The 26607-nt window shown below is 44.7% G+C and overlaps 9 protein-coding genes across 9 annotated transcripts; all 9 read right to left on the bottom strand.

Moving 5' to 3' along the window:
• Nucleotides 1-192: 192 nt before the first annotated feature.
• TbgDal_V3610 (hypothetical protein, conserved) lies at nucleotides 193-414 on the bottom strand (the record flags this gene model as incomplete). Its single annotated transcript, XM_011775208.1, has 1 exon — nucleotides 193-414. The coding sequence occupies one exon, from the start codon at nucleotides 412-414 to the stop codon at nucleotides 193-195; it is 222 nt and encodes a 73-aa protein (XP_011773510.1).
• Nucleotides 415-974: 560 nt separating this feature from the next.
• Nucleotides 975-1943, bottom strand: TbgDal_V3600 (hypothetical protein, conserved; the record flags this gene model as incomplete). Its single annotated transcript, XM_011775207.1, has 1 exon — nucleotides 975-1943. One exon carries the CDS (start codon nucleotides 1941-1943, stop codon nucleotides 975-977), a length of 969 nt encoding a protein of 322 aa, XP_011773509.1.
• Nucleotides 1944-2505: 562 nt separating this feature from the next.
• On the bottom strand, nucleotides 2506-3738 carry TbgDal_V3590 (hypothetical protein, conserved; the record flags this gene model as incomplete). The annotated part of the gene is made up of 1 exon (XM_011775206.1): nucleotides 2506-3738. The coding sequence occupies one exon, from the start codon at nucleotides 3736-3738 to the stop codon at nucleotides 2506-2508; it is 1233 nt and encodes a 410-aa protein (XP_011773508.1).
• A 629-nt stretch (nucleotides 3739-4367) lies between these two features.
• Nucleotides 4368-7490, bottom strand: TbgDal_V3580 (hypothetical protein, conserved; the record flags this gene model as incomplete). Its single annotated transcript, XM_011775205.1, has 1 exon — nucleotides 4368-7490. The coding sequence occupies one exon, from the start codon at nucleotides 7488-7490 to the stop codon at nucleotides 4368-4370; it is 3123 nt and encodes a 1040-aa protein (XP_011773507.1).
• Nucleotides 7491-7758: 268 nt separating this feature from the next.
• TbgDal_V3570 (hypothetical protein, unlikely) lies at nucleotides 7759-8061 on the bottom strand (the record flags this gene model as incomplete). Its single annotated transcript, XM_011775204.1, has 1 exon — nucleotides 7759-8061. The coding sequence occupies one exon, from the start codon at nucleotides 8059-8061 to the stop codon at nucleotides 7759-7761; it is 303 nt and encodes a 100-aa protein (XP_011773506.1).
• An 809-nt stretch (nucleotides 8062-8870) lies between these two features.
• On the bottom strand, nucleotides 8871-11615 carry TbgDal_V3560 (hypothetical protein, conserved; the record flags this gene model as incomplete). The annotated part of the gene is made up of 1 exon (XM_011775203.1): nucleotides 8871-11615. One exon carries the CDS (start codon nucleotides 11613-11615, stop codon nucleotides 8871-8873), a length of 2745 nt encoding a protein of 914 aa, XP_011773505.1.
• An 834-nt stretch (nucleotides 11616-12449) lies between these two features.
• On the bottom strand, nucleotides 12450-16649 carry TbgDal_V3550 (hypothetical protein, conserved; the record flags this gene model as incomplete). The annotated part of the gene is made up of 1 exon (XM_011775202.1): nucleotides 12450-16649. One exon carries the CDS (start codon nucleotides 16647-16649, stop codon nucleotides 12450-12452), a length of 4200 nt encoding a protein of 1399 aa, XP_011773504.1.
• A 2628-nt stretch (nucleotides 16650-19277) lies between these two features.
• Nucleotides 19278-21365, bottom strand: TbgDal_V3540 (hypothetical protein, conserved; the record flags this gene model as incomplete). The annotated part of the gene is made up of 1 exon (XM_011775201.1): nucleotides 19278-21365. The coding sequence occupies one exon, from the start codon at nucleotides 21363-21365 to the stop codon at nucleotides 19278-19280; it is 2088 nt and encodes a 695-aa protein (XP_011773503.1).
• Nucleotides 21366-22901: 1536 nt separating this feature from the next.
• TbgDal_V3530 (uncharacterized protein) lies at nucleotides 22902-24800 on the bottom strand (the record flags this gene model as incomplete). The annotated part of the gene is made up of 1 exon (XM_011775200.1): nucleotides 22902-24800. One exon carries the CDS (start codon nucleotides 24798-24800, stop codon nucleotides 22902-22904), a length of 1899 nt encoding a protein of 632 aa, XP_011773502.1.
• Nucleotides 24801-26607: the final 1807 nt, after the last annotated feature.

The following is a 26607-nucleotide window of genomic DNA, read 5'->3' as shown; positions in this document are numbered from 1 at the left end:
CTATTAAACAGCTCACAGAGACAACTATAATACCCAGCCCACCCCCTCCACCTTGACACATTTTTAAAGGTGGTTCAACAGTCATATTAGTAAACAAGGCAACATGCATGTACATGTATACATTCCACGCGTTATGCCGCTTCACACTGTGACAAGATAAGTTGCATCATACATTGCAACTTAGTGGTCACATTATACCGCTTCCTCTTCCAGCATCAGTGCAACCTTCCCCTCCAAACGATCCCATATATCACGTTGGTTGTGCCCAGCGTTCCACTGCTGGAAGAGGGGCTCAAATTGATGCAAAGCGTACTTGTTGAAGACGATAGGAATCGTAAAAACGATTGGAATGCGGATGTAACCGCGCGCGAAGGTCCAGTTCAGTACAGTTGTCCAGAAGTTAGGATTCGACATTATGGTATTGGGACTTGTTGTTTTACCTCAGCTTTCGTATTGTCTTAAACAAGCAAAAAAAAAAAAACAGGGGTGTGTCTGAGTGCGGAAGCGATCAGAAGACGCAATAACAAGAGAATGAACAAGCGAAGCGCAGAAACAAAAAAAAAGAATGGAGAGTGAGTCGTGGCACCCCGAGAAAAACCGGGGGAACGAACAAAACTACCAAAGATTGTGACGATGCCTTTGATTTAGTGAACACCGAGTCTTTCAAACGACGCGGGCACACAAAAACAAAATTGGGAAAGCAATTGTACTCAAACACTTAAGAAGGAATCGCCTAAAACACTACAGACTCCCCAAACTATCCTTCCGCATGTGCTGCCGCTATATTTTACTAAGTTTGACGCTACTGATTTCTCAACCACCTACTTCCGCACCATCTCCCTACACTTCCTTCTCAGCACACTACCTAATGCACGTTCACTTTCACTATGCCACAGTAAATGCAACAAGTACTTGCTTTCTTTATTCCTTTCACCTCTGAGCCCCTTTAGCATGTGCAGTTTCTCCTGTTGCGTTTACACATACGCCGCCCACATCTCAGGTTTGGTGTGGTAACCATCCTTTCGCCTCCTATCAGGGTACTTGGCCTTGAGAATATCCTGGTAACTCTGCGCCCACAACATATCCAAAGTGATAGGGAAGTCTATTTTCGTTGGCTCCTCGATGGGTGGGGCCCACGGTTCAATTTTCCTACTACGGGCGCTATGAATCGTCGCCATGTCGTCTACGAGCCCCCAGTCCGAGACGGACTCCCGTAATGCCCGAGACCAGTACTGTTTTAAAGCGAAAAGACCACCATCCAGTTCCTCAGTGACGGGAATCTGACAGCTGAAGCGGGTGTTGTATGTAATGTCAGCGCGATCCATCGAACGCCAGTTAGTTAACGAAGTGTATTCCCACCGGTTGGGTGGAAGGAGGCGGTCGAGAGTTTCAATATCCACATTTACAAGACACCCATCGCCATGATTCCAGTCTGCGCAGTCGGGATTGTTACATTTTCCCCAGTAATGCGCGTATCCGTGGCACATACCGGATCCGTCAATTAATGTGTTGAGTGTGACATCCGGCATCGGGTATGTGCGAAAGTGGTATGGATGTCCATCAAAACCAACGACGGTGATGTTAATAATCTTTGTCTTGTACTTGCTTTCGTATTCTTTCCCATCCACAGCGTATGTTTGACTCAAGCGGCGTGTCACAGACTTTTCCGGTAGTTTGCCCGTGCGTCGCCTTTCACGAAGATTTAACTTATCGCACATAATCTCTGCCTTCTTCAAAGGTTGTTGTAAGCAGTTCCGATGCGAAATTTGCCAGCGGCCTGCTTCCTGTGTCTCTGCCAGTTCTTCTATTTCATTGTACATATGTGGAATGATGCGATACAACCTCATAGTACAGGACGCCAAAAATACCCCCGACACAGCAGCAGAGGCAGCAGCTGTGTTACTTCCTATAGGAGTAGCACCGCATGCTAACCGGCGAAGCATCTCGGTTTCCTTATTACTCCTTCCTACCCTATCTGTGTCTCTTAGTGAATCTAGGACCGGTTGTTCAAATATTTATAAAAGGGTTTACGAGATTTGCAATATAATCCACATGCAACAAAGGCCTCACATGCCACAAGTATTGAATAAATGTAAGATCAAATGGATGAAATCACGCACGACTGTGATATAGAAACGGTAAAAGTTAGGGTAAAAAAGGCTCCTTCCTCAGAACCTGATTATTCACATACAGAGCAACGATGCCCAAGTGGTTTGCATTTAAATGCACAATAGGGAGGGGGAAAAGGGTGAGATTTCTCTATCGGCATCGTACTACCAACTCGTGTGTTCTATTCGGACAGGTAAAGTAGTCCCGTCGCTCTTCTTCCTTTTGTGTTTCTTTTGTCCTTTATCGTTTGCTGTCTGCAATCGCACACAATCGTTTTTTTTTTCCAATCCGCGTATTTGTCACTAAAACAAGAATGACAAACACATACTTGTAAGCAGATGTTTTAAGGAGGGGGGAAGGAGGGCTAAACGAAAACCACGCACACCCTGTTGTGTTTCACTCCTCATCCATAATGTCCAGCAGGTTAGCTCCAGTCACTACGGAGTTATGTCCCTCTTTTCGTGAAACCTCCTCCAGGTTTAGTTCTCCCATTAGGGAAAAAAGTTTCTTATTCTCTTTCCTCACATCAGCTTTGCTCATTTGATTCACAGGGAGTGATGGTGCGGTGTCACTTGCTCTTGGTGACGGGGGGCCCGTTCCACTGCAACTTAGAGTGGCGTCCTCAGCAGTCGTAGGAGTTCGCGTGCCATGTTCTGCTTCAAATTCATAACACAAAGCTAGTTTAAATAGATGCTGTGGTTTTTCCGACTCACCTCTAACGAGACGCAACAACTGGCTCATCTCTTGCTGAACTGCCTTTACGGCCTCGGGTTTGGTTCCTACGGGATGCGCTGCAATAACGTCGCTCTTCTGTGATGGCTGCGCTAGTTTCTGAGTTTTAGTTTCCAAGTCCTTGGAAGTGTACATGTTGACATTCCTCTTCGTAAAACGAGGCGCAGTTGAACTACGAGGGTCCCACCGTCCAACCGGAAACGCCAGCGGGTGCCGGAGGTGAGCATCCCGGTGTTTGAAGGTGCAGGTAGCTAAAAGGTTCCCATTACCATAGTAGCGAATGGTACCTGGTGGTTCACATTCAACAAGCGGAGGAAGGGTTTTATCCTCCTTTAGGTAAAAGTAACCGCTTTGAGCCTGCACGCCACTTTCTAAAAGTAGTGACACGGGTGTGCAACGCCCTACGAGAAAGTTCAGTAAATCTTTCCGAACCTCCGCCAACATCCCCACGTTGAGCTGCTGAAATAAGTCGTTTACACGGGAAAATATGGGATCAACAAAACATTGGGTTTCATGAGAAGCAATCCGTTTTACTTCTTCCAAATGTGCCCACGTGAGCTCTAACAGCTCGAGTGGATGCCGTAGTGAAAATATTTTGTACTTTAACCCCGTTGTCATCAACTCAAAGAGCTTAGCCATTGAAGCCGGCGACAACTGCATAACAGAGGTTTGACTCAACGATTTGAAAACCTCCCTTGTTGCTGCGAAGGAGTAGAGCATCTGAGGTCGGAATAGCTCATCCATAAACTCTGAACTATACATGTGCTTTATGACATCATGAAGGACCATGCGAGCCGTCTTTTCGGAAACGTTCTGAGCGCTGAGGCGAGCTTCGAGAATAAATATCATTTCTGCCCCATAGTTTAATATGAGGAACACCAGAGAAGAATCAGACATAATAACCAACAAACGTAACAGGACGTCAAAGTGTCTGCAGAGAGGTACAAACACCAATGAATATCTCTATGATGTGTATGCACGCTAGTATTTATGAAAGTAAATATAAGGTGAAAAAGAAAAAAAACACAGTATTGGGGGTCTATTCTTTTTTTTTTGCCACAACGAGTCCTTGGTTGTCACCAACTTTCCTAAAAAAAAAAAAATGGAGACAGGAGTAAGACAGAGGAAATAAGTGGCGGTAATGACATCTTACTAGGAACAGGAGAGAAGAGGAAAGCAACACGATGCGTCCCCTTTCTTTTAAAAAAATCTTATCATATCGAGAGGTCATGTGGAGTTCACCACAGAGAGAACCCAGTTTAACAGTTAGTTTACCCGATTATCTTTTAATCAGCCACGGATATGCACATACAAAACGTACCAAAGGTGAATGAATACCCCATTTCGTTATTTTTTTTTCTTTGAGCATGCGTGCTCATTCCGGATGGCATAGACGCTAAAAATTGCGTTGCGTTACTTTTGGCTTAACCCTCATTTCTTCCCGTTTATTTTCACTGCTTTCTCCTCATTAGTACACAAGGCTCACCCTCCTTACAAACACGTGAATAACTGTTAGCCCTCCGATTTCAGCCGCGACGAGTTTTCTTTGACCGCTTGAACGCCCGCTGCAATCCTGTTGATCCTCCTGCATCATTTCTTGCTCCGACTGTTGCCGACTTCGCGTCGCGCAGCAAAGTCGAATCTACATTAATTACACTCCGGACTCTCTTTTCCACGGATAACCCAACTACACGTCCCTCCTTATCGTAAATCTCATGGGTGTTTTCATCCGCATCGTCATCCCCCCCATTCCTTTTCACAATCTCTTCTTCTTTTGATCCAGTCAATTTCAGCTTCTGCAGGCGCGTGAAATGGTCTACTATACGAGAAATTGCCTTCTGTAGAAAGGCACGCAGCTGCTGTGTTGGTACGCCAGAAAATACCGCCTGCTGACCAACTTCCTCAATAGTTTGGCACTGAAGCCCAACGCCTAAAAGTACTGCAGCCTGCGCGTGGGAGAGTACGACACCCTCTGCCCCATCGGGAAGGTGAAATAAACGCGACTCAAAATACAATTTCGCTAAAGCAGGAACGAGGTCCAAAACGTGGCCACCCTCGACAAATGTAGTGGCATTTAGCTTTAACCTCTTCAAATCACTGATGCTGAATATTTCCTGCAGTTCCTTCCATGTACACTGAGGCTGGCCTGCCACGCGGACATTATGCTCCGCCACATGAGAGAGGTCAGTGGCAGCTGCTAATTTTTGTGGGTCATTAACATCAACATCCTTTAATATACTCAGTGCCAATTCTGTTGGAAGTTGGCGAAATGGCATCGCTAAAAGGGGAATAAATCGACGACGGAACTCAGCACGGAGTAGCCCGAGGTCAAATCCAAACGAGCGAACCATAACGCAACTATGCTCTCCAGTTAACTCATTCGCCGCGTGACGTAGGTACAGTGGCTCGAACCCTCCCCGCTTCCAGAAGTTAAACAGAGGCGTTGTCACACCAAAACTCACGCCAAGGTAGTCAATCTCTTCATAAGGTCTCTCAACGAGAGGCACTAAAAGGCTGGGTATGCGTTTGCGCGGTTTGATGGTGTGTGAGATGGTGCTACTCACTTCATCGGCATCGTCCACTGCTTTTAATTCCGTATTGTTTTCTCCTGTAGCAGCAGCAGACGCGGCAGGACGTAACGACACAGAGCCCGTGTAGTACTGCTGCAGTAGCTCGAGAGCGCGCGAGCCGTATCCGGCGCGTTGCAACTCCGGGTTTGTGGCAATACGAACAATTCGTAGACCTGCAAGTTTTGCAAATCCCTCTTCGAGATAATACTGCGATAGGGTGTAGGGAATTAGGTCCCCGGAAGGGCGCAACCCCCGGCTGAGGTTACTTTTGATTGCTTCGGACGAAACGTGTCCCTCCTCGCATGCATGAATTACACAAAATACGTCTGGAATGCCGCTCTTTGCATCCACAGTAGAGGGACATAGTATGAAGAGGTGATGACCGGGTGCATCGGACATGAGCTGCAGGTCATTCGGTTGATTTTTGTAGTGGGCGGCAACTAACATGGCCACAATTGCCTGCAGCAGCTGTTCGGCCAAAGGGTGATAAGAAAAGAGTGCGTCACGGTTCACGTAGTACAACTCACAAGAATTTGGGTGTGGAGAGGATTTCACGGCGATCGGTCGGACGGTGGCGTCAAGGCACAGCAGTTTGTTCAACCAGAACTCCACAGGGTCATTAGGACCATAACGAATAGGATCTGACATGGATAACTCGCGAAGAAGCCGGCGGTCGTCACCTGCCACTGAGGCATTAGTGCTTCCACTGTGCTTTCGCATGTCTGCAACAAGTTTCATGGAGAGGCTCCGGCCTGTGCCCTCGTAACCGGAGATGGTCGAAGAAAGAAACACTAAGTACGGGCCGAGCATTTGTTTAACAATCGGCAACGGCAAGGCTGCAGCTTCGTCAATAATCGCCAACTCCGCCTGTGCAAACTTTGATGCGTCGTTCGGAGAAATGTATTGAACAGTTTGTCTGTGCTCGCGGAAAACGTTAATACGTATAATGCATTTGCTGAACTCGACGTTCGTGCTTTGCATGGCTTCAAAGTCTGTGCGTTCTTTATACCCAAGCTCCTGCAACCCACGCACAACGAACTCGAAAAATGTTTGTAAATTTTCTGGCGATGGTGCTGTGCAGAAGATATTACTGTACCCCTGTGCCACAGCGCCAGCGGTCGCAAGTCCAAGTGCTGCAGATTTACCACGACCCCTACCAGCAGTAACAACACATGTTGTATTTAGCGACTTCTCCACAACCGTCTGCATAAGTGAAAGAATGGTCTTGCCTTGGTCGAGTGTTTGGCATAGGCTAATGAGTGGCCCCACTTCATTACTGGCCCGTAGGCGTTCCTTTAGTGCAGCCAAGTCCGCTTCGTGCTTTTGTCGCCCTTGTAGAACTAATGTTTCATCATACGACGTTGTTCGTGCACTCTCTACGGCACACATTTTGGCGGTGATTGGAAGCACGTTAAGATCATCATCCACACAAAGTGATGTGTCGCAATCAACTAGAGAAAGAAGGAATCGCTCGTTGAAGCGCGGGACCACATCTTGAAGAGCCTCTGTGCGATACCGAGAGTGGACATCCATAGCAATGGTGTATAACTGCTTCAGTGACTTCATTGCGCGAAACATTATTACAATAATGCCACCTCCCTTCACGGTTTCAATAGTTCGCGCCAATGTGTTGGGTGTCATAGCCTCGAAGTCTTGTAGCACCGCCATACCAAACGTTTGCCCAAGTATTTTATGTGTTTCCTTGTATTGACAAAACCTTATAATGGTTTGCGAAAGAAATGTCTGAAAGGCTTCTTTCGTTGCATCGGTAGACATTCCACCCTTCACCTCAAGTCGCGCCTTCTTCTCTTGTTGTTTAAGGCTTGTTGATCCGAAGTCCGGTTCTTTCTTCATGCACCATAACACATTCACCTTTGCGTTGTGGTTGGCGTGTGAAACCATCTGGTGAAGATTAACAATTTGATCTTTTCCGCGGTCACCCACAAGCAGTAGAAGTGCGCGATGCCGCTTGTGTACGGCATTCTCAATAACCTTGCGGATGCGGTCATCCACCTTTCGTTTGATAGTTGCACCACTGCTGGAGCGTGCCGTTGAGGCAACAGATGTGGGCGGTGGCATAAATTCCGGTTGTTAAAGGGTTTTTTTTTTCCAGGTCAATAATTCCGTGGCAGATAGATATTAACTTTTTAACTTTTCTTGGCGTAAAAATAACAGTTGCTGCTGTTGCTACTTTTTTTTTTTCGTTTGCGTACAATTTTCCCTGACGTAAACGTTCCTAAAAACTTTCACCTATATTCTAGCTGACGCACTGCTTTAACTTCCCTACCCTCCTCTCGCTGCTTAACCGAAGCCGCCGCTTTTTGCTCGCTTCTACGGTTGTGCAGGTTCAACGGGGTGCTGATAAGAGTGGAAAAAAAAAAAATAGGAAAGAAAGGAAAGGGAAGGACCGAAACGAGGTTGGAACGCCGGTAACATCAGTTTTGGTACATTTAGTTTCTTTACCAATTAAAAGATAAGCGAATGGATGATACCATGGTTCTTCACCAAAAAGAAAATGTTTTGCATGTCTTTCCCCCCCCCTCCAATTTAAATGAAATTTTGTATTTTTAGTGAAATGAGTGAGGGGTGTGACCACGGCCATATGTGAGTAAACACGTTTCCACGATTGTAACAAAGTTGTACTCTCCATAACTAATGCACAGCTCCGTCAAAGCTTAGAATAATAGACAATATATAACGAAAAAGCTATTAAGGGGCTCTGTTATTTTTTTGTTTTTAGAAAGAAAAAAAAGAAACCTGTCAAACATTCCGTCACAGTGGCTATAGGAAAGAATGAAGCCCCAGGGTAAACCGTGACGCACCACATAAACTAAGTATAACAGGTAGCAACTAATAGACGCCATATTGGATACATGCATGCTGAAAACTTTAGCCCTGATGTAAGCTTCTTATAGGTAACAGTGAGTTTAACATCACAGGGCACACAACCGCCACTGTTCACTTATTTGGGTAAGTGCCTTCCAAACATCACAACCAACAGCAGGGTTCAGTTACTTTCTAGGCTCAAAATTCCTTAGTAGCTGAAGTTACGAAAAATGTCCATTATTATCGCTAACTCCCTGATGTTCGCATGCCTATCTATGTGGAAACATTCGTTTCAACCAACGTGATGTATGTCTGCGATAGAATGTGTTTGAGAGCAGCTCCTAAATTTTCAAAAAAAGAAAAGGGAAACGAAGAAAATAAATTGAAATTACAACTTCAGGCTGTCACTTCAAGTACACATCAGTTCTCCTGTGGTGGACGGCGTGGCTGACTACAGTTACAGACAGTTATAACACTTTAAACGCGTTAGTCACTGAGTTTAATTATCTTATTGTGACTGTTGACTGCTCCCACATCCAGACAAAGATCGTGCATTTATTTCGCAACACAGTCCAGATACTATAATCCCCGCGAACCAAGTGCCAAAAACGGAAATATATAGGCATAACAGTGTCAGTCGGCCATAATGCGAGTTTTGGTCTCCTTAAGAGCTTTTCGCATACGTGGGAGAAGCTCGCCGCGCAGTTGCTTGTATTCTGCCGTTTCTTCCATGTACTCCTCTGACGCTTCAAGGGCGGCTATAACGTTATTCACCGTGTCACTTAAAACCGTTACGACATTGTTCTTCTTCAAGTTATCCACACTATCCCCACAATAATCAACCGCATCCAACAAATCCCTAGACATATCATTAAGACATTCACATGTTCGTGCAAATCGTGCAGTGTCGCGCTCCCATTGGTCCTTTTGCTGACAACACCGAAGTTCCTTCTGCCGCATTTCGTAAGCAGTTAGCGGTCCATCCATGTATCGTAGAAGCTTCGCCGCACAGGCGTATATGTCCGGATCCGTCACAAATAGGTCGATGATCCGTTTAAATGTCTCACGCAAACGGAACTTATATCGGTTAATTACACCTTCACGCACGCGCTCAGCTTCCTCCGCAGCTGCCGCATTAGTAGATGAAGAACACATGTCTGGTAAATCAATATCCGCACACAATGGCACAATATCACACATCGCATCTTCATCAGCAGAATTAGCATGATTTCCATTGGTGGCGATGGTGTCATCTTCCACACCCATGTGGGTAGCCGAGGTGTTAGTGACAGCCGCTCGGTGCATCCTCCCACCTTCGTCTCTATTTTCTGCTTCCTGCTCCACCGCCTGTTCTTGATCTTCTTCTGTCTTCTGTTGATCTTTGCAACTTGCGGGTATCCGTCCTTCCATATACGCAATGGCATTCTCCACAAAGCGGTTCAGCGAACCGCGCTCGAGATGAACGTTACGTTGGGCAATGTCCAGCAACACGTTGAGAGCATTTGTTGTCTCAGTTACCTCCTTCAATTCACACCCAATCGCGAAGTAGTTTTGCCACATCCGCCAGTCTCTTCGGTTGTTGCGCAGTGCCTGGTTCATCGCATTAAATGCGGGACGAAGCTTCCCTGTGCGAAGCAGTACTGATGCTAGGTTATTCCACGCATACGCATCGTTGGGCTGAATCTGACAGACGCGAGTGAAGGCTTCACCACTGCGTTCCCATCGCTTTAATTGCATTGCAGCATAGCCCAAGGCAAACCAGTCTCCACCGAACACTGGATTGAGACGCACTGCCTCATCGAAACATTCCACAACCCGCTCATATTCTTCGCGCTCGAGTGCCAACCGCGCCAGAGCTCGCATGGGTGCCGCAGATCGATGGTCAGACAATTCCCATGCCTTCGTAAGGTGCTCGGCCTCCCTCGTGGCTTCCCCCAATGCCACCCACAAAAGTGGGTTGCAGGGGTCAGACTCCAACAGGTCTCGCGCTAGGGATTCTGCCCTCCTCCTCTTGTCAAGAATTTTACAACATTTTATGATGTTCTCCCAGTCTTGTACCTGCTCATAAGCGTCGAGTGCCGTTTTCACAAGGCTCTCATCGAAGCAGAAGTCAGCATACTCACTTCGCAATTGCCAAATTGACGGATAGGCAACACTGTAAAAGTAGTCGCTATCTGTTCTGTGAAACGTCGCGCGGTTGGGATCACGACCGGCCGAATGTTGGTCCACTAGCTCAGTCATCTGCATGAAGGCACGCTCCTGAACTCGGTTCCGACCTCGCTCTAGGCGAGCTCGCAGCAACAGTGTTTGGCACTGTATGATGAAAGGTGCGGGAACTGGATCAGCGAGAAGCCGCTCCACGTACGTCTGCATGCGGTGCTGTGTCAGCCCATGATATGGATTAGTGTTCCGTATATCTATACACAAAGCGAGTATGATAGCCTTATCGAGTGGTTGCAGCGCTTGCAATTCGGCCACCGGAGCCTCAGCCGCTTCGCGGGGTCGATCCAGTAAATCATGTCCATCTTTTTCGCTCATCACAGCTAGGGGCACATCACCTCCAGTTGCGTCACTTTCGGATATTGGAGCAGCAAAGGGAACCTGGCTGCTGGCGTTCACGACCATCTGCACCATCCGCTGTTGTTGCCACCGGGTTCGCACGCCAACCATGGTGTCTTCGCTGACTGATAAACCGCTTTTCCTCGCCGCACGCCAAAACACTTCCGCTGCTAGTTCACGTTGATGGTAATAGTTCTGCACGTGGCCGACTTCCAGCAGATGTTCAGCCGTAAGTGATTCGTCTGGCAGTGCGAGGGCAGCATCCACGCAAGACGAGAGGTGAAGAAATATTGAGTGGGCACGGTGCTGCATGATTAGCTGGTGACGCATGTGACAACGCAGACGCCAAACGGAGGTGTAAGGCAGCAGCGGTTGCGGCTGTGACTGTCCGGCATGCTTCACCGAACTGCACGCAGTAGCGAGAACAGCCAGCAACATCCTACTAAGTCGCACACAGGGATGAGGCATTTCACCATCGCTCATTAACAAACGCTGTACATAGCGCTCGTGCAGCGTGTCAACGGTGGCGTAGCGATCCAGCACGGTAGACAGCTGCTCCCGCTCCGCTGGCACTAACTCCCCACTAAAGTTCTCCGCGTTAAAAAGACGCAGGGCAAAGTCAATGGCTGGGACAACATCTTTTTCCAAGTCTAGATGGGGTTCCCTACCTTGCAAGTACTTCTCCACAGCACCGTAATATGACTGTGCGGTAGCGGTTGCATCTTTAACGGACAGAGTAAGGCGACCATTCAGTAAATGATTTTCACTAACACAAACTACCGGAAGCTCAAGCAGTAGTTGAGGGATGGATGGCACCATTGTTGTATCGCTCTACAGCTAGCCCTCACTAGTTTGTTTCACCTCCAGCGGCCTTCGCTTGATTGTGCACTTCTTATTACCGTTTCGGGAGAATAAAAGCTAAATTGTGGTGGATGTAAAAAGTAGTCTCGTCACGCACCCAACTTCACTTACGAATATCCGCTTCAGGGTGTGACGGAATCTTATTTGTGTGCTTGTTATGGAAAAGAAGAAATTATAAAGGAGCAGATGTGCATCGAAAAACTATTAAAAGTTGCCTTTCAGTGTAACGGGAGGCAAAACCAGAGGAAGGACGCAGAAAACAAAAGTAAGTGAAGCTGCCTGAGATGCATTTTTTACAACGACACTCCATCTCCTTTGCCTTTCATGCATTCTGATGTTAACTCAGTAGTTGGTATTGGGTGTCACCCTGGCAGTACCAGAAGTTTAAATGATTCCCACACCTGTTCCATCACTACTCACTACCTCCATAAAGACATTACAAAATAAACGGAGATCGTGAGAGTGATTCGAAGGCACAGGGGCAGTACGGTTTAGGTTCGATAGTTGATTAACCGAAGGTTACGAAGCCGTGGTAGAGGCTCTACCACCTGATATTTCCTTCTCTTTTTCTATACTTGCTACCCAACTACACGGTCGCTAAGCAACTCAACTGTTCCCGCGCTTGCTGCTCAACACATTCACTTTTGCATACCCATCACCCTGGACGAGGTCGGCCACCAAAAGTTACGCGTAGACGTGCCGCTCCGATAGCTCCCAACCACTAAGTAACCACGTCAACTTTGAAGAAGAATAGAATAATAACAACAACAACAACACTCCCGAATCGATCAATTACATGTCGTTTGCGTTAATGTGATACGTGGCGTAGTTACCCCCGATATGATCGCAACATACGCAGTTAAGTTCCAGTTTTCCCCTGCGCATGGTTGTGAAGCGATAAAAGGCATCCTGCAACCTACGCCGCAGCGGTAGTTCATTACGTACGTTGGCGTCTGATGTGCTTCCCTGTACCCCGCCTCCGCCCTCATTGGCTCCTCCGCTACAACCGGTGGCCGAACCAACTTCCGGTTCATAGTCTCCTCGCGGTGAATGCATCCCCAGCCGCGTACCGAAAGACAACTGACGGAACTTTTGCATTAAAGTTGCGCGCTTCAACCTCCACGACTTTATTGGTATATCCAATAATACCAACAGCACGGGGAAGAAGGCGGAGATGTAGAAGTGAGTGCGTGATGGAAAGAAGGCGTCTTCAAGTATGCCGTCCCAGAAGGTTTCCGCGACAACAAACGCAACACTGAAGAATACGGTTAGCGCATTGGCAGCGACCCACCGAGCTGATGTGAATAAGTACATGTATTGTCCACCGTAACGGGGTTTAAATAGAAATGCGGGTGAAAGTCTGTCGTAACGACTCATGTGCGTCCAGCTGTGAATCATCAGCCAATAATTCAACGTGAGTCCAATGTAACCACGCGTTGCAGCCATACATTTATCGGATGAAGAGAGCGCGAGCTCATGCAAACTTCCCTTATCACACTTTTGTAAACCACACGTTATGCCCAGAGCCAACAACGCGGCAAGTGAGGGAATGTACCGCAGGCACCACACGACAGCACTGTGACGCAATATTTTAAGTCGGACGAAATGATTATGCCTCGATTGAATGCTCTTCATTGGGTCCTTGTCCGCATACGCAGTGTAGGTGCACGAGAGAGCTAGGATGGGTATGATAACATTGAGCTCAAACACCGCAGCTGCTGGCTGTATCAGGAGCGGCCCACCAATTATCAAGGGTATTACATTCAAAAATGTAACAAAAAAGTTTGCATGCATCACAAAGGAAATGCAATTGCCTATTCCACTTAGCCGAAACCTTGCCTGTCGAATCAAAGTTGTCACTATCGGTAACATTGAGGTGGTCGAGGTATCCGAGAGCGTGCAGGCACAGCCAATCAGGTCTACTACATCGCGATAGAGTAACTGATCACCAGTCTCAGACTTCATACTACGAATATCAGATGGTTCACTAATACGCTTTTGATTTTCTAAGCATAGTCCCTCCTTGCCTTCTACAGCTCCGCGCCTCTGCGGAAGAACTCCAACAGACAAGTCCGCCTGAATATAGCTCCGAACGTTGCTATGGTTGAACGTCGACCCAATGGCGGACACAACCTCGTGGTTGTCTTGCAAGATGGAAAGCATCGCACGCGTCGATGCGCTGTGTGCGTGGGAAAACATATTAACCTGCAATGGAATGGAGTCTACGTGTACGATATGTCGCCTAATGGACTTTATCCCCACTGGTAGCTGTGCTCGAATACTGTGAGCGTCAAGGTCCTTGGCTCCTTCGTCCAAAGAAATGCAGCAGTTCCAATCCGTTTCAAGGCCCAAGCGATTTCCGAGGCTTTTGGTCCGCCTTTCACCGTCAGAGCAGAAGTACATGCAACGGATACCTGCTTCATCAAGAACTGACATCGCATTCTGTACATTGGGGCGAATGGAATCCTGAAGTCCAACAAGCCCCAAGAAGGCGTGCGAGCCGTTAATAAGAATATGAAGAAGGTCGCCTAGTAGTTCAACAGAAGTGGGAACAAACGAAAGGTGGGAGTTTCCATGAATGTCTGTAAATCCCTTGCTGCAACAGAAGCTATTCCCTTCGTTGATTGCATCTCTCTCGCTGCTGTTGATGGCACCTATAACGTCTGCTTCAGAGGTTGCAGGCGTTGAACCATTCGTGTTCGTCGGCACTCCTAGGAAACATTCGCGTGGCACCTCTTCATTTGTCCCCTCACATCCATTTGTCGACGGTTCCCCCGATGGAGACAACTTAAGTTCGGCTAGACAGTTATCAGCGGTAATCTGAACCCCATTATAAAACAAAAACTCAGCGTACGAGCCGTCCTCCCGCGGCAAAGACTCTGCACAGGAACGAAATTTGTCCGGTAGCATAGTGTGCGAGGCCGCCACGGTTTCCAATCCTCTTCCGTCTTTCCACACCACTGTGCCAGTATTGACTACTTCCTCTCGTAACTCTTCATCGAACCCTTCAATTTCATAGCCGTTAAAGTGAAATGGGCAACTGTGAGTTACCATACAAACGGTACCGACAGTAAATGCGTGTAATAGACCATCACTGGCGACCACCAGGAGCGTGCAAGTCTGTTCCGGGCACTCTCTGGAGCGTCCCGGCCAAGACACCGTATTGATATGAAATATACGTGCCACAATTCGAAATGACTTAGCTAATGAATCATCGAATTCGCTTGCACGCGGCACCCAGTGTATGCTGGGACCCCACCGGGGTGTTTGGTCACAAAACCTAAGCGGCTCCTGCCACGTTTCGAACTTGGTCGGCTCAGGTGCCATAGCATGAATCAACAAACACAGTGAAAGGGAGTCCACATTCTTTTCCCACTTTTGCCGCTCCTTGCAGTCGGCAAACTGCACAGCAAGATCATCATCGGTACCAGGTGCAAGTTGCAACTCCAGGAACCTCCTCTTCTGTGTTTTCTTTTGCCGGACTTGACGCTTCAACGCCAAACGATACTCTGGGTCAAAGTTCGCTGCTCTCAGGAACGGGTCCGGGTCATTGCTATGATCAAGACCTGTAAAGGCAGCAGCGCCATTAAATTCGTCGTTATCACTATCGCTGGTTGTAGTGCTGCTTGTGCTACTGGGGGTTTCCGGTGCTGTGTAACTCTTAAGCATGAGCAACCGTGTGGGAAGCGGAACCATATCGGTCACTACGCCTGTTGTGTCGAGCAGAGCCACGACGGTTGTAGTTCCAAGTGTTTCGACCAATGATGAAGAAAAACATAATGGGGGTCGACTGCAGGTAGCTGATGTGGCACGGCGGAAAGCTTGCATAGTTGCCCGGAAGGGAAGTCTCGGAATCCGATCATCAACAGAGTGTGTGGTTTTAGAGACAAGATGACGAAATAGACACTCAAGGTTCACATTCGCATACATAACGAGGATGCTATTCAGCAACTTTGCGTTTACCGGTAGTAACCCAAGTAATGCTACAGCAGGATTCAGAAAGACGCCGTCACTCAGCGGGATATCGGTGAGTACGTGATATATGTAACCAGAAAAAGTACACGCCACGATGCCCAGCAACCAAGCAAGAAGAACGAAGCGATACACAAGAAAAGCCATCTGTTGCGGTACCGACAGCGCATGAACACTATTCGCCTCACATCGCGTGTCGTATTCGTCATCACTCTCATCTGTTGATATGTCCTCGTCATTTCCTTCTACCCCTGTACCATTGATGTTGGCGTCGCCGGTTACGTTTGGGTGCCGGGGTGGAGGAGCCATATCTGGAAGTGATCTCAACATCACGGCTTCACCCTTCAGTATCATTCGCACGATGTCGACGAGTTTAAATAACTCAATTGGCTCCGTGTGACGACTCACCTTCAACGTCGTCCTGTGAAGTCGAAGAGCCCCTTTCATCACAAGACATTTCAGAGTACGCTTTAGCCGCCCCGTCGTTGTATCCACAACAGCCACAATACGAAAGGCGCTAGCTGGAAGGAAAGAAGAAAACAAACGAAACACAGTGCGGCGATCCAATTTATCCCTCGGTGGTCCCTCTACGAGACGCTTTTTCCACCGTGTGAGGACTTTTTGCATGACAGAAATAGCTGACTGTCTCTTTTCGGTTATGCGTAACCATAAAAGAAGTACCTGCAATGCCATGCAAGACGTGTATAGCGCGGCGAACAACACTGAAAACGTAACAACGTCGGTAGTGGGGTGCATCGCGCACGAAGTCGCCAGCATAGCAAATGTTACAGTAATGGGTGCATCTTGACGCAAAAAAACGTCTGCAGCGGCTGCACGCCCGAATGTGGCAGGTTTCTTCGAATCAGACTGAGCAGTCTCCATAATTTCCTGCAACCTCCGCACAATGAACTCCTCATATGTTTTGCTGGGAGCATCTTTGTTCAATGCATGCCCAACTCTTTCCTCACTAAAACCCTCATCATATTCCCTTGGAAGAGCCTTATACCCCTTGCGATTCATTTCCTACAATTAATGCCCAGCTGTAATGGCACACACTCACACTGTCACGCAACCGGGAAAGCAAAACGGACAAGAAAACCCCCGTTCGTGGTCTTCCTTCCCTCCAGTTTATGCTTATATACACACACGCATGAATATCTTGCGCAGGGCACACCTGGACAGCAAACGCAGCGGCACCGCGCCAACGTTTTATTGTTAATTCTTCTTCGCCGTGTCAGCGCACCGCTCCTTTTTGTTTTAAGCCTCTTTCCGTATTCCCTTTCCTTCTTTTAATATTCCCTACTTGTTGAGCAAATGCCTCTCCTCCTACTTTTCTTTTCCACTGTCGGTGTGCATCCAAATCGGCGTTTGTTCAAAAACATAACACAAAAAACGAGGGGGAAAAAGGCATAGATGATGTACAACTTCATCAAACAGGTGAATAAAGGGGCATCTCTAAGGAGTTTCCCAAAAAAAATGATAGATTTTCCACTACAGCGTCTAACAAATGAAAATGATAGCAACAAAAAAAACTAATAACTGCACTTATCTTAAAGTTGAGCCCTAATAAATTAACCTCGTCCATCCTCTTCCTTCCTCTGTAATGACACGAAATTCGATTTTTCTTTTTTTTCCCCCTTCATTATCATCTGAACACATTTGTTGCAATATATATACCCATGAATGATGTTGCAGAATTATCGCAATGGCAGTTCTGTGTATTACTACCGCTGCACCTCCTCTTTTTTTTTTTTTGACTCTCTTCTTATTGCCATTTTAATAGACATAGTGAGGTAAACGACCTAACTTTCCCACTTTTCTGCAAATTAATGGACATATACAAAGCAACATCACATATTCATTAAAATGGTTGAGCGGTGTAACAACCAACGTCAAGCGCAATATCCACCGGAGGTTTCCACTACTCGGCACGAATTAAATCACTAACACATTTCCATAAAGAAGCGAAACAGTGTAGCATCCGCTCTGCATTTTTCTCTCACTTCATACAATAAACCAGTTGAAACACATATTCACATTTGTATACTACGACCAGAAACTGTTGCAAAATGAGAAGCATAAGGGGGGAGATAAAGCATTGGCTTTTGCATGAAAATGTAATCGCAGAGCATTGACGATATCACGTAATCACAAAATGTTGATTGTAAGTAAGTTTATGACGCACTATCGACTGAAGCACACAAAAGTCAATATGAAAACTCCACTTGAATTTCCCCCCATCCATACACAAACACACATTACGTCGCTGTTATAGTCAATTCTCCCTTGTTTGCCTTCGTTTCCCTTTTTTTTTTTAATTAAATAATAATTAAGAAACGAAGGTTATTTGGAAAATTACTAAATGGAATACACATAAATTACAACAACAATCTCCCACATACACACACAACACAGAACACAAATCCTTTTTTTTTTCTCCTGATTTTTCTTCTAACTTTTTCGTTTGAGTTCTTGAAGGGAACTATACGGACGCGACCATGTCGCCTTTCAACGGTTCCCTTCGCTCCCACTCATATAAAGAGAGTAGTGCAAAGAAATTAAACAATTGGAGCGGACAACATTTGATGTAACTCCGCACACATGAGCAATAAATAAATAAAGATACTTACATTATTATAATTTTCTTTCGTGACGATAATTTTTTTTTAAAAAACGTGGGGAGCCCTTTGTTTTGTTTTTTTAAATCCGTTTTTAGGTCCATCCCCTCCTCCACAACCTCCACTGTGTTCTCACCATAACCCGGCGAATAATAAGGAATAACGGAACATAACAAACTAACAAACATACATGGTGCAAAGGAGAATAATGATACGAAGCGGCATAAGGGAGAAAAAAAATGAAGGAGAATAACGAAAAAAAAAACTAAGACAGAAGAAGCACCGACGACGTCAAAACGCTCAATAATAAAAATAATACTGTCCTTAAAGTCACCACACTGAGCACTGGCAGTAACAGTTCAGAAGAAAAAAATGCACCTTCAATATCTTCATAGGTCACTTCCCGCAACAGAAACGAAAGCAAGTACGATTGATACAAATATATGTGCCAACCGTTTCTGCTGCGGATGAACAACAACAAGAACAAGACGGATGAGCCACAAAAGAGCATTTGAGTACGAGACACAGAGAGTCAAGGGGAGTCAAACGTATTATTATCATTGTTGTGGTAGTAATAAAGCATAAGAAGAAGAAAGTGCATGAAAAACAGCTATCACTCACCCGCGGGTGAGGAAACTAAAAAGTTTCACTCGAACAACCTAATTGTGCCCCCCCCCCCCCAGTAGAGAACTCACCACACGAACCAATTCATATACATATATATATGAACATATATACGTATATTATGTATGTATGTTTCCACCCCGCTGCACCGTCCTTCTCGCAAACTTTTCATTTCGCTCCCTTCCATTTGCCTCATAGCGTCCCTGTTATGACCGCCAACTGTCTATGGTAACAAGTATAGTTCTATGGTAAAGAATACGCCACAGCCGCTCCTGACTTCTAAAAGCCAGCACATTATTATTTTTCTTTTTTTACCGCCATCAAAGTGCTTCCTCAATGCACCTACGACTGATCACAAAGACGCAAAAAATACGACCATTAGAAGCTCAAGCTGTCACCATCATATTCATACATTTTCCCCTTCCTCTTTGCTGCACCGCACCAGTCGGTTGGGTCGGTAAGTTGTTTTAAACATTTCAGACACAAATGGGTCTTGTGATAACACCTCTTTCACATATTCTGCCCGGCGAACAGGTGTTGGTGGAGTTCTTTCACGTTGCTTTTCAACGCGGGTGATGACCGTGGTACTAGGCTTCTGTGGAGGTGAGCATTTTAAACTCCTGGCTGTGGCCTCGACGCCAATTCGTGGTCGAGCACGGGCCCTAGGTGTAACATATTTTTTCACGTTCGGAGCTCGGCCGTTTGATTTGTTCGTCGAGCAGCTACTTTTTGGCGAGGCGGCGGATGCACATGCGTCCGGGCGAGAGGTTCGTCGAGCATTCTGGTACTGTGAGAAGCGGTTCATATGGGTCACATTGCTAAAGAGTTCTGTGGACCGTAACGGAATGCGACCACTGAGAAGCTTTTGGGTCGGAGGGCGACGTGAAGAGAGAGACGAAGTTGCTTTGCTACACCCGGGGGTGCTTGATATACGCGCAAACATCGCTGCTTCTCGCATGGGCGAATCACTCGATGGTCCTCTCTGTCGAATTGCCCTCACTGAAGAGGCACGCGACTCACTGCACCTTCCGGGGACGGAGGAGGCGCGGTGTCTCGATCCATAGCGATTGGGAGACGCACGCACACCTGCAGCTGATGAAGCTCTAGAGGTCGCTGAATGGCTTACTATTTCCCCTTGTCTCACTACGCAGAGGGGACGCTGCTTGACATCTGAAGTACTCACACGCGTGTACCCTTCGGCCAGATGCGACGACCCGTGCGTGAGGGAGGAGGGCACCGATAAGGTATCCATTTCCTTTCCTTTAGACACTCTTGAACTATCGACCAGTAAGTTAGTAGCCTCAATGCTGGACAGTAACAGTCGTTGCAGAGCCTCGACTGAACGCAAGTCCCCTAAGTTCAATCCCGATGGAGCTGCAGCTGTGGACGAAGCCGTCTCGCGGGCAGCGGCTGTCGTTGGTGATTCTCTACTCACTACACCGTTTGTTCCTTGGGTTGAGCTGTTCTTCTTCCCGGGTACGTCTTTTTTCACACTAAATTCAACTTTTGGGGAGCTGCGGCCGACCCCCTCACTTCTGACTTGAGTATTCTCTTCTTTGTTCACATCCGCTGATCGGCGAATTAGATCGTTGGCAATTATGTGCTCTAATTGCCTTATTCGATTTTCCTTCTGCTCTAATTCTTGGTCCTTCTGTCGCACCTGTGCCGTTAATTCACCGAGCCGAACCTCCAACTCATCACAACGCCGCTTCAGTGCTATTAGCTCTTCCCCAGCTGTGTCTGTAACTTCATCCGCAAAGTCACGTTGCACACCATGGCCAACAACTTCACCCTCAGCGTAAGCCGAAGTCGCGCCCTTCATCATCTTCCTGTCAGTTGCATTTGTGGCGGAAGAAAGTAGTAAATGCTGATTCTCCTCGCGCAGGGCCCTGATTTTCTTCTCCAGCGTCAGCAATCGTTGCTCAGCAGCAATGTTTTTTTGTTTTTCCTGCGCCAGCTCTCGATGTATGTTGTTTGTAGCCGAACTATTGAAGCGGCTGCTGTTTACATCAAGCGCCGTATTGTAACCCTTGTCTTGATGTGTATCCCCTCCCGTTTCCAGCAGCACAGAAATAGCCAGATCCGTTAAATGCGACTGCGTTGGGTCTGCGGTAGCGGAACAATTTCCTTCAGCTTCAGGAGATGATCCACAACGTGAAAGGTGCGAAGGAGGCCCGTGCAACTCGTGCTTATCTTTTGGAATGCAACTAATATCACAACTGGCGATTATGCTATCGTGTGAACCAGTTGCATGATTTTGTGTATCCCGATTCTCTTGTGACACTGTGGCCATATTCCCGATTTTACCGTGAGATCCCCCTTCATTATCGTTTGCAACGCCGCTGACGCCTCCACCTTCCTCGTATGTAATCAAACCATCACTTTTATCTCGTGCCTCTATTATTCCATTCGTGCTGATGGGTGATGCATTGACGCCTTCAACCCTGCTACGTGCCTCCTGCCGAACCGATTCCCACAATACACGTCGAGACATCGGATACAATGCCTCCTTTTCTGCTTGATGAGTCTCACCACTTTCGCAATTTGCTGAGTGAACAAAAAAAAAAAAGGAATCTCCTTCTTTTTTTTCTTCGTATACGTGTAAGAAATATATAAATAAATTTATCTATATGCTAAAAACTATATATATATATATATATATATATATATATATATATGTGCGTATATATAATCTTCCCAATATCGTTGCGCGCCCGTATTACCGCTACCGTACACCTCTTTGTTGTTATTTCTCTTCCTAATTTCTTTTGTCTTTTTTTTTTCTTTCTTTAAACTCTCAGCTCTTGTAAAATCACCACTCTTGTGCACGGCGGTGTATAATTTCCGTTTGTGTACAAAACTTCTTTTCTTTACAATACGCGGCACACAACCACTCACGTGATCCTCACAAGTTTGTTTGTTTGTTTTTTTCCTCCCCCTCTCCTTGAGCTATCTATCCAATGTAAATGCGGCGTGTTAATAAATTTATTTATTTATTAATGCTATCTAAACAACGTTTCTTTCGCTCGTAATGACGTTGCCTCACCTTTCCTTTTTCTTTCCAGTGAGAAATATAAGGAAAGAAGAAATTCAGACACGCACAACAACAACAACAACAACAACAACAACAACAATTATTATTATTATTATTAATAAATCAACAACAATAACAACAGAGAGTTATTTAGTTAATTGGTGTACACAACTGTAAAGTGAATTTACTTAAGTATTCCACACCAAATGTCAGTTGATTGGATGTGCGTATAGAGAGAGAGGGAACAAAAAATAATGATGATGATGATTTTATTGCTGTTGTTCGTTATTGTTATTGTTACTATTGTTGTTGTTGCTGTTTTTTTGTATACCACCACTTATTCATAAAAAATTATACAACATATTTATTATGGGGAGGGAGGGAGAAAAAAAAAAAGTAAAAAAGAGGTCGTAAGTAATCGCTCATATAATAGCCTTAGCAGATACTTTAAACCCCTTTTCCGTTGGGGAACCACGCAGATGTTAAGACAATGGTAAGCGCAGTAGCCTCTAAACAATAAAATAGAAACAAACAAACAAACAAAGAAACGACGCAAAATACACATAGAAAGGAAGTGATTTTTAGAAGAAAAAAAAAAAGAAAACAGTAAAGGCTGGAGAGGTTGGGAAGATACACAACGTATTTTTGAGAGAACAAAATATTTAAATATAATTTCGAGAGGAAATTTTTTTTTTAAAAAGAAAAGAAACAGATACGCACTATACCTGGTTTTTAAAAAAAAAAACAGGGAGAATAATTTTTAAAAAAACAATCCTAAATACGTTTGCCATGCTCAAATTGAATTTGGCATCTGACTTCAAGAATTTTTTTTTTAATTGAAACAAAACGACGTCCCTTAATTATAACACAAAACTCACTTTTTATCATCCACAAGCAACAAGCAACACTCGTAGCGGCTCCCCTAGAAGGTAATTCCCGTCTCCGCTTCCCTACAAAAAAAAAAAATTAAAAGTTGTTGTGGCTCCTTTAAATGTGCTACACCTTCTGTTCCATTTCTTCCTCCCTGGTTCCGCTATCCTGTTCAGATCCCTCCCGAAGTCTTCTCTCTTGCTTTTGAAACAGCGCCAAACCACCGCGCATGAGTCCCACAGAAGCCACAACTGCCAGAAACATGACATACGTAGCGGATGCCTGCTGCACATTTTCTGCGAACTTTTTCATCTTCAAGATTTCAACACTCGGTTCTTCTCCATCAGAAAGTGATGCCATTTTAGTAGCCACCAAAGCGGTCGCTACGGGGCCAAGTGATGCCTGTGCTGAGGCTTTACCACAGTAACCCACGCAAACAAGCAGTTTCTCCCGCAGTGATAATCCAGAGCGAGTTTGAACAATAAATATTGCGGCCAATCTAACAGCCGTACTTCCAAAGAAACATGCGAGGACTTTTGGAAAGAAGTCTCTGCTAAATACAGATGCGGTACTTAACTTTGCTCCCATCATGGCGAAAAGGATGGGCATCATCAAGTTGTCCCACACTTGTGCAAGTCGCTTACCAATATATTTCCTTTGCGCCTCCAATTCTGGATTACCTTTCCTCAGACACATATGAGTCATTGTGCTCGCAAACAATACGCATGCAATACAACCTCCACCGGCAAGGCTAACGGCATACCCGAAAAATACCAAAAGGGCGGCAACTGTAAGGAATACAAACGTGACCAGGTCTAATACGGGAAAGAGATATTTCTTCTGCAATTTACCATTCGGAAGTCGTTGCACATCGCCTTTAAATAACTCCACAAAGTAGAAGAAGGCAACCCCAAGTATTATACCGAGACCCGCACCACCAAAAAGCTGTGCAATACCAACGAGGCCGAAAGTCAAGATGCTTTGCTGAAAAAATATCCTCTCTAAAAAAGTGCTTGCAAGCCAAACCCCAACTGCCACCTCTATACCCACTGATGACACCATGAGAGAAAGGGGCCCAGAGCCACGACCATAACCCATATTTTGTAAATAAAGCACACCGGGTACCACTACGGCAGGCGATACAATAGAGCAAATTGAGCCTTGCACAACGGCCCAGTTAAAATCGTAGTAGGGGAAAACAGCGCTAGCGATAAGTGCATGCGCGACTGTTTCAAGGGCAAAAGGAATAAATGATAGCATTAGTGTATGCTTCCAGTGAAGAGCGATACCACTTAAGTAGGCGGAGAACCCGGCACGCACCATGATCACAGTAAGACCAAATTTGGAAGAAATGTCTTTTATACCTAACCCGATACCTGATGTTAGATACCCCTCGTAGGGAATATTATTCCAAGCAATGGCAACCCAAAGAACTCCTACAAGTGCTGGAAGCTGTAATACTCGGCATACTAAGCCACCGAGGAATGAAGAAACAATTACAATAGTAGCCGTATCCCAAATATACCCACCGGGCTCAAGCAAGGAATGTGGTAACGCATTCCAGAGCGTAAACCACACAAGGGCAATTATCATCGCACACAAACACATCCTCAGGATGGGAAACATAATGCGCCGCCCACAAATTGTCACGCAAACTGTACCGCGACCAATGCATGAAAGACACCTCTGCGGTTCATTATCCTCCACGTTACGTACCTCTGGCAGGAACCAACTGCCACCTCGGCATGGTAAACTCGAATAGACATCTCGAGTGACGACATATTCCGTTATTTCAGCAATGTGAAGGAGATCACACTCATTTAATGTATTAATTTGATGAACCAGAGGGTGTAAATGTTCTGGTGTTTCGTCAAGCTCCCCGAGTTGCACACTTACTTCCTTTCCGTCATTTAAATGAGAATTGGTGGTGTGTTGGGGTTCTGTTGGCGCTACCGCAGCCTCTGGGACGGCTAACTGGTTACAATGCTGCTTAGATGATTCATCAACAGTTGGCTCACTGCTCATGAAATGTAATTGGGACTTCCCGTAACAGCACAAATCCTGAACTGTTTAATATTTTATTTTTGTTGTTTTTTACACTTCTCTTTCTGGAAGTTCGTCACTGTCCTTTTTTTTTTTAATTGTGTATTGGTACACCTTTTCTTCTTTCTCTTCCTCCTCTTCCCTTTCTTTTCTGTTTAACCTTCTTCACTGATTTTTTTTTCTTTGGTTTAAACTTCTTTTCTTTGAAGTTTCTTCAAGAAGATGAAAAATAAAATTAAAAAAAAAAAATAAACCTTTTCCCCCAGCACTATGGCGTTACCTTTTGTGTAGACTATACTTGAGCCTTTACATAATGAAATGCACAAAAGTTAATTATGCAAAGAAAATGGGAAGGGGGAAAAATAAATAAATAAATAAAGAAGGAACAAAATTTTTTTAGAATAAAAAATCAGTCAGATAATTCATCAAAGCACGGAAGGAAAAGGAAAAGGAAATAAGAGACAAATATTTACCGCAATGGAAAAAAAGAACAAAAACAACAACAATAAAGTATTGGCAAACGACTTACACAAACCCAGGGGTTATTGCAGCGTTTCGGGTGAGATAATAATTTCTATTTCTTTTCTCCTCCTTTTTCTTATTTTCTTTTTTTTAAATAAAAAAGAGGTCCGACGAACCATATTGAGTCAGTATATATAAAAAAAAGAGAGACGAAGACAAATGTAAAACATTTACATGAAAACGTTTCATGCAAAAAAAAAACAGAAAAAAACAACAACAATAATAAACGAAAGAAGAAGTTGGAAAATGAGAATGAAGAAAAAAAAAAGCTACATGAGTAAAAGAAGAAGAGAGGAAAATACATCAAAATTGTAAAAAGGAACATTTATAATAACATAATTGTATAGCAATAACAATATAAATATATATATATATATTAAAGCATCCCCATCTCCTCACCCCTTCAATCCCACACAACTATTCATAAACATTATTTTGACATAGAAAAAAAATTAGTTAAAAAACGGCAATTTGAAACGAGTTTTTTTTTAAAAAAAATATAAAAAAATGGAGAAACATTTGTCCCTTCCATACTAATTTTTACTACCAGCAATACTACTAATATCATAACTAATACTAACACTATTACTAATAAACATATGCATATATAAATGAATAGTGATACACATATGTGTAGCAATAACAATAATAATAATAATACCACAAATAAATGTGTCCTTTTATGTAAATATATACAATAAGTGAAGTTGCATACACATCCCACTATTATTCACTAAGTATTTTTTTTTAATATAATAAACTGCTGATAATACTACCGCTTTCTATTTCCTTCTTTCTACTACTAGTACTATATATATATATATATATATATATATATATTATTTTTTTAATTTTTTTAAGGATCACCCTTATTCATTTATCCATTCACTCACTGTCCTTTGCTCCTCTGTTTTTTATTTTTAAAAAAAAAATCATCCCTCCTCCGCTTTTGCTGCCCATCTCCCTGCAGGCATTATTTGTTTTCCTTTCCTCGTATTTTTTTTTCTTTAATTGAAGAAAGTGTTTCCACTAAAAAGCAAAATTAAAAAAAAAAAGACACCCACACACCCCGGAGCAAAAACGAAATTTTAAATTTTAAAAAAAGAAAAAAGAAAAAAGTCAAAAAAAAAAAAAAGATGGGTTAGGGAAATATGAAATTGCGACAGAACGGAATCACTCATAAAACTAAACATACCACTAAAATTACACTCCACCCAAAATCTTTTAGGAAATTACGCCTACGGGCATGTATGAGTAATTAATTAAT

This window comes from Trypanosoma brucei, chromosome 5, assembly GCF_000210295.1.
Source record: "Trypanosoma brucei gambiense DAL972 chromosome 5, complete sequence".
Taxonomy (NCBI): domain Eukaryota; phylum Euglenozoa; class Kinetoplastea; order Trypanosomatida; family Trypanosomatidae; genus Trypanosoma; species Trypanosoma brucei.
The sequence above is the reverse complement of the archived record's forward strand: the minus strand, read 5'-3'. Positions and strand labels throughout refer to the sequence as shown.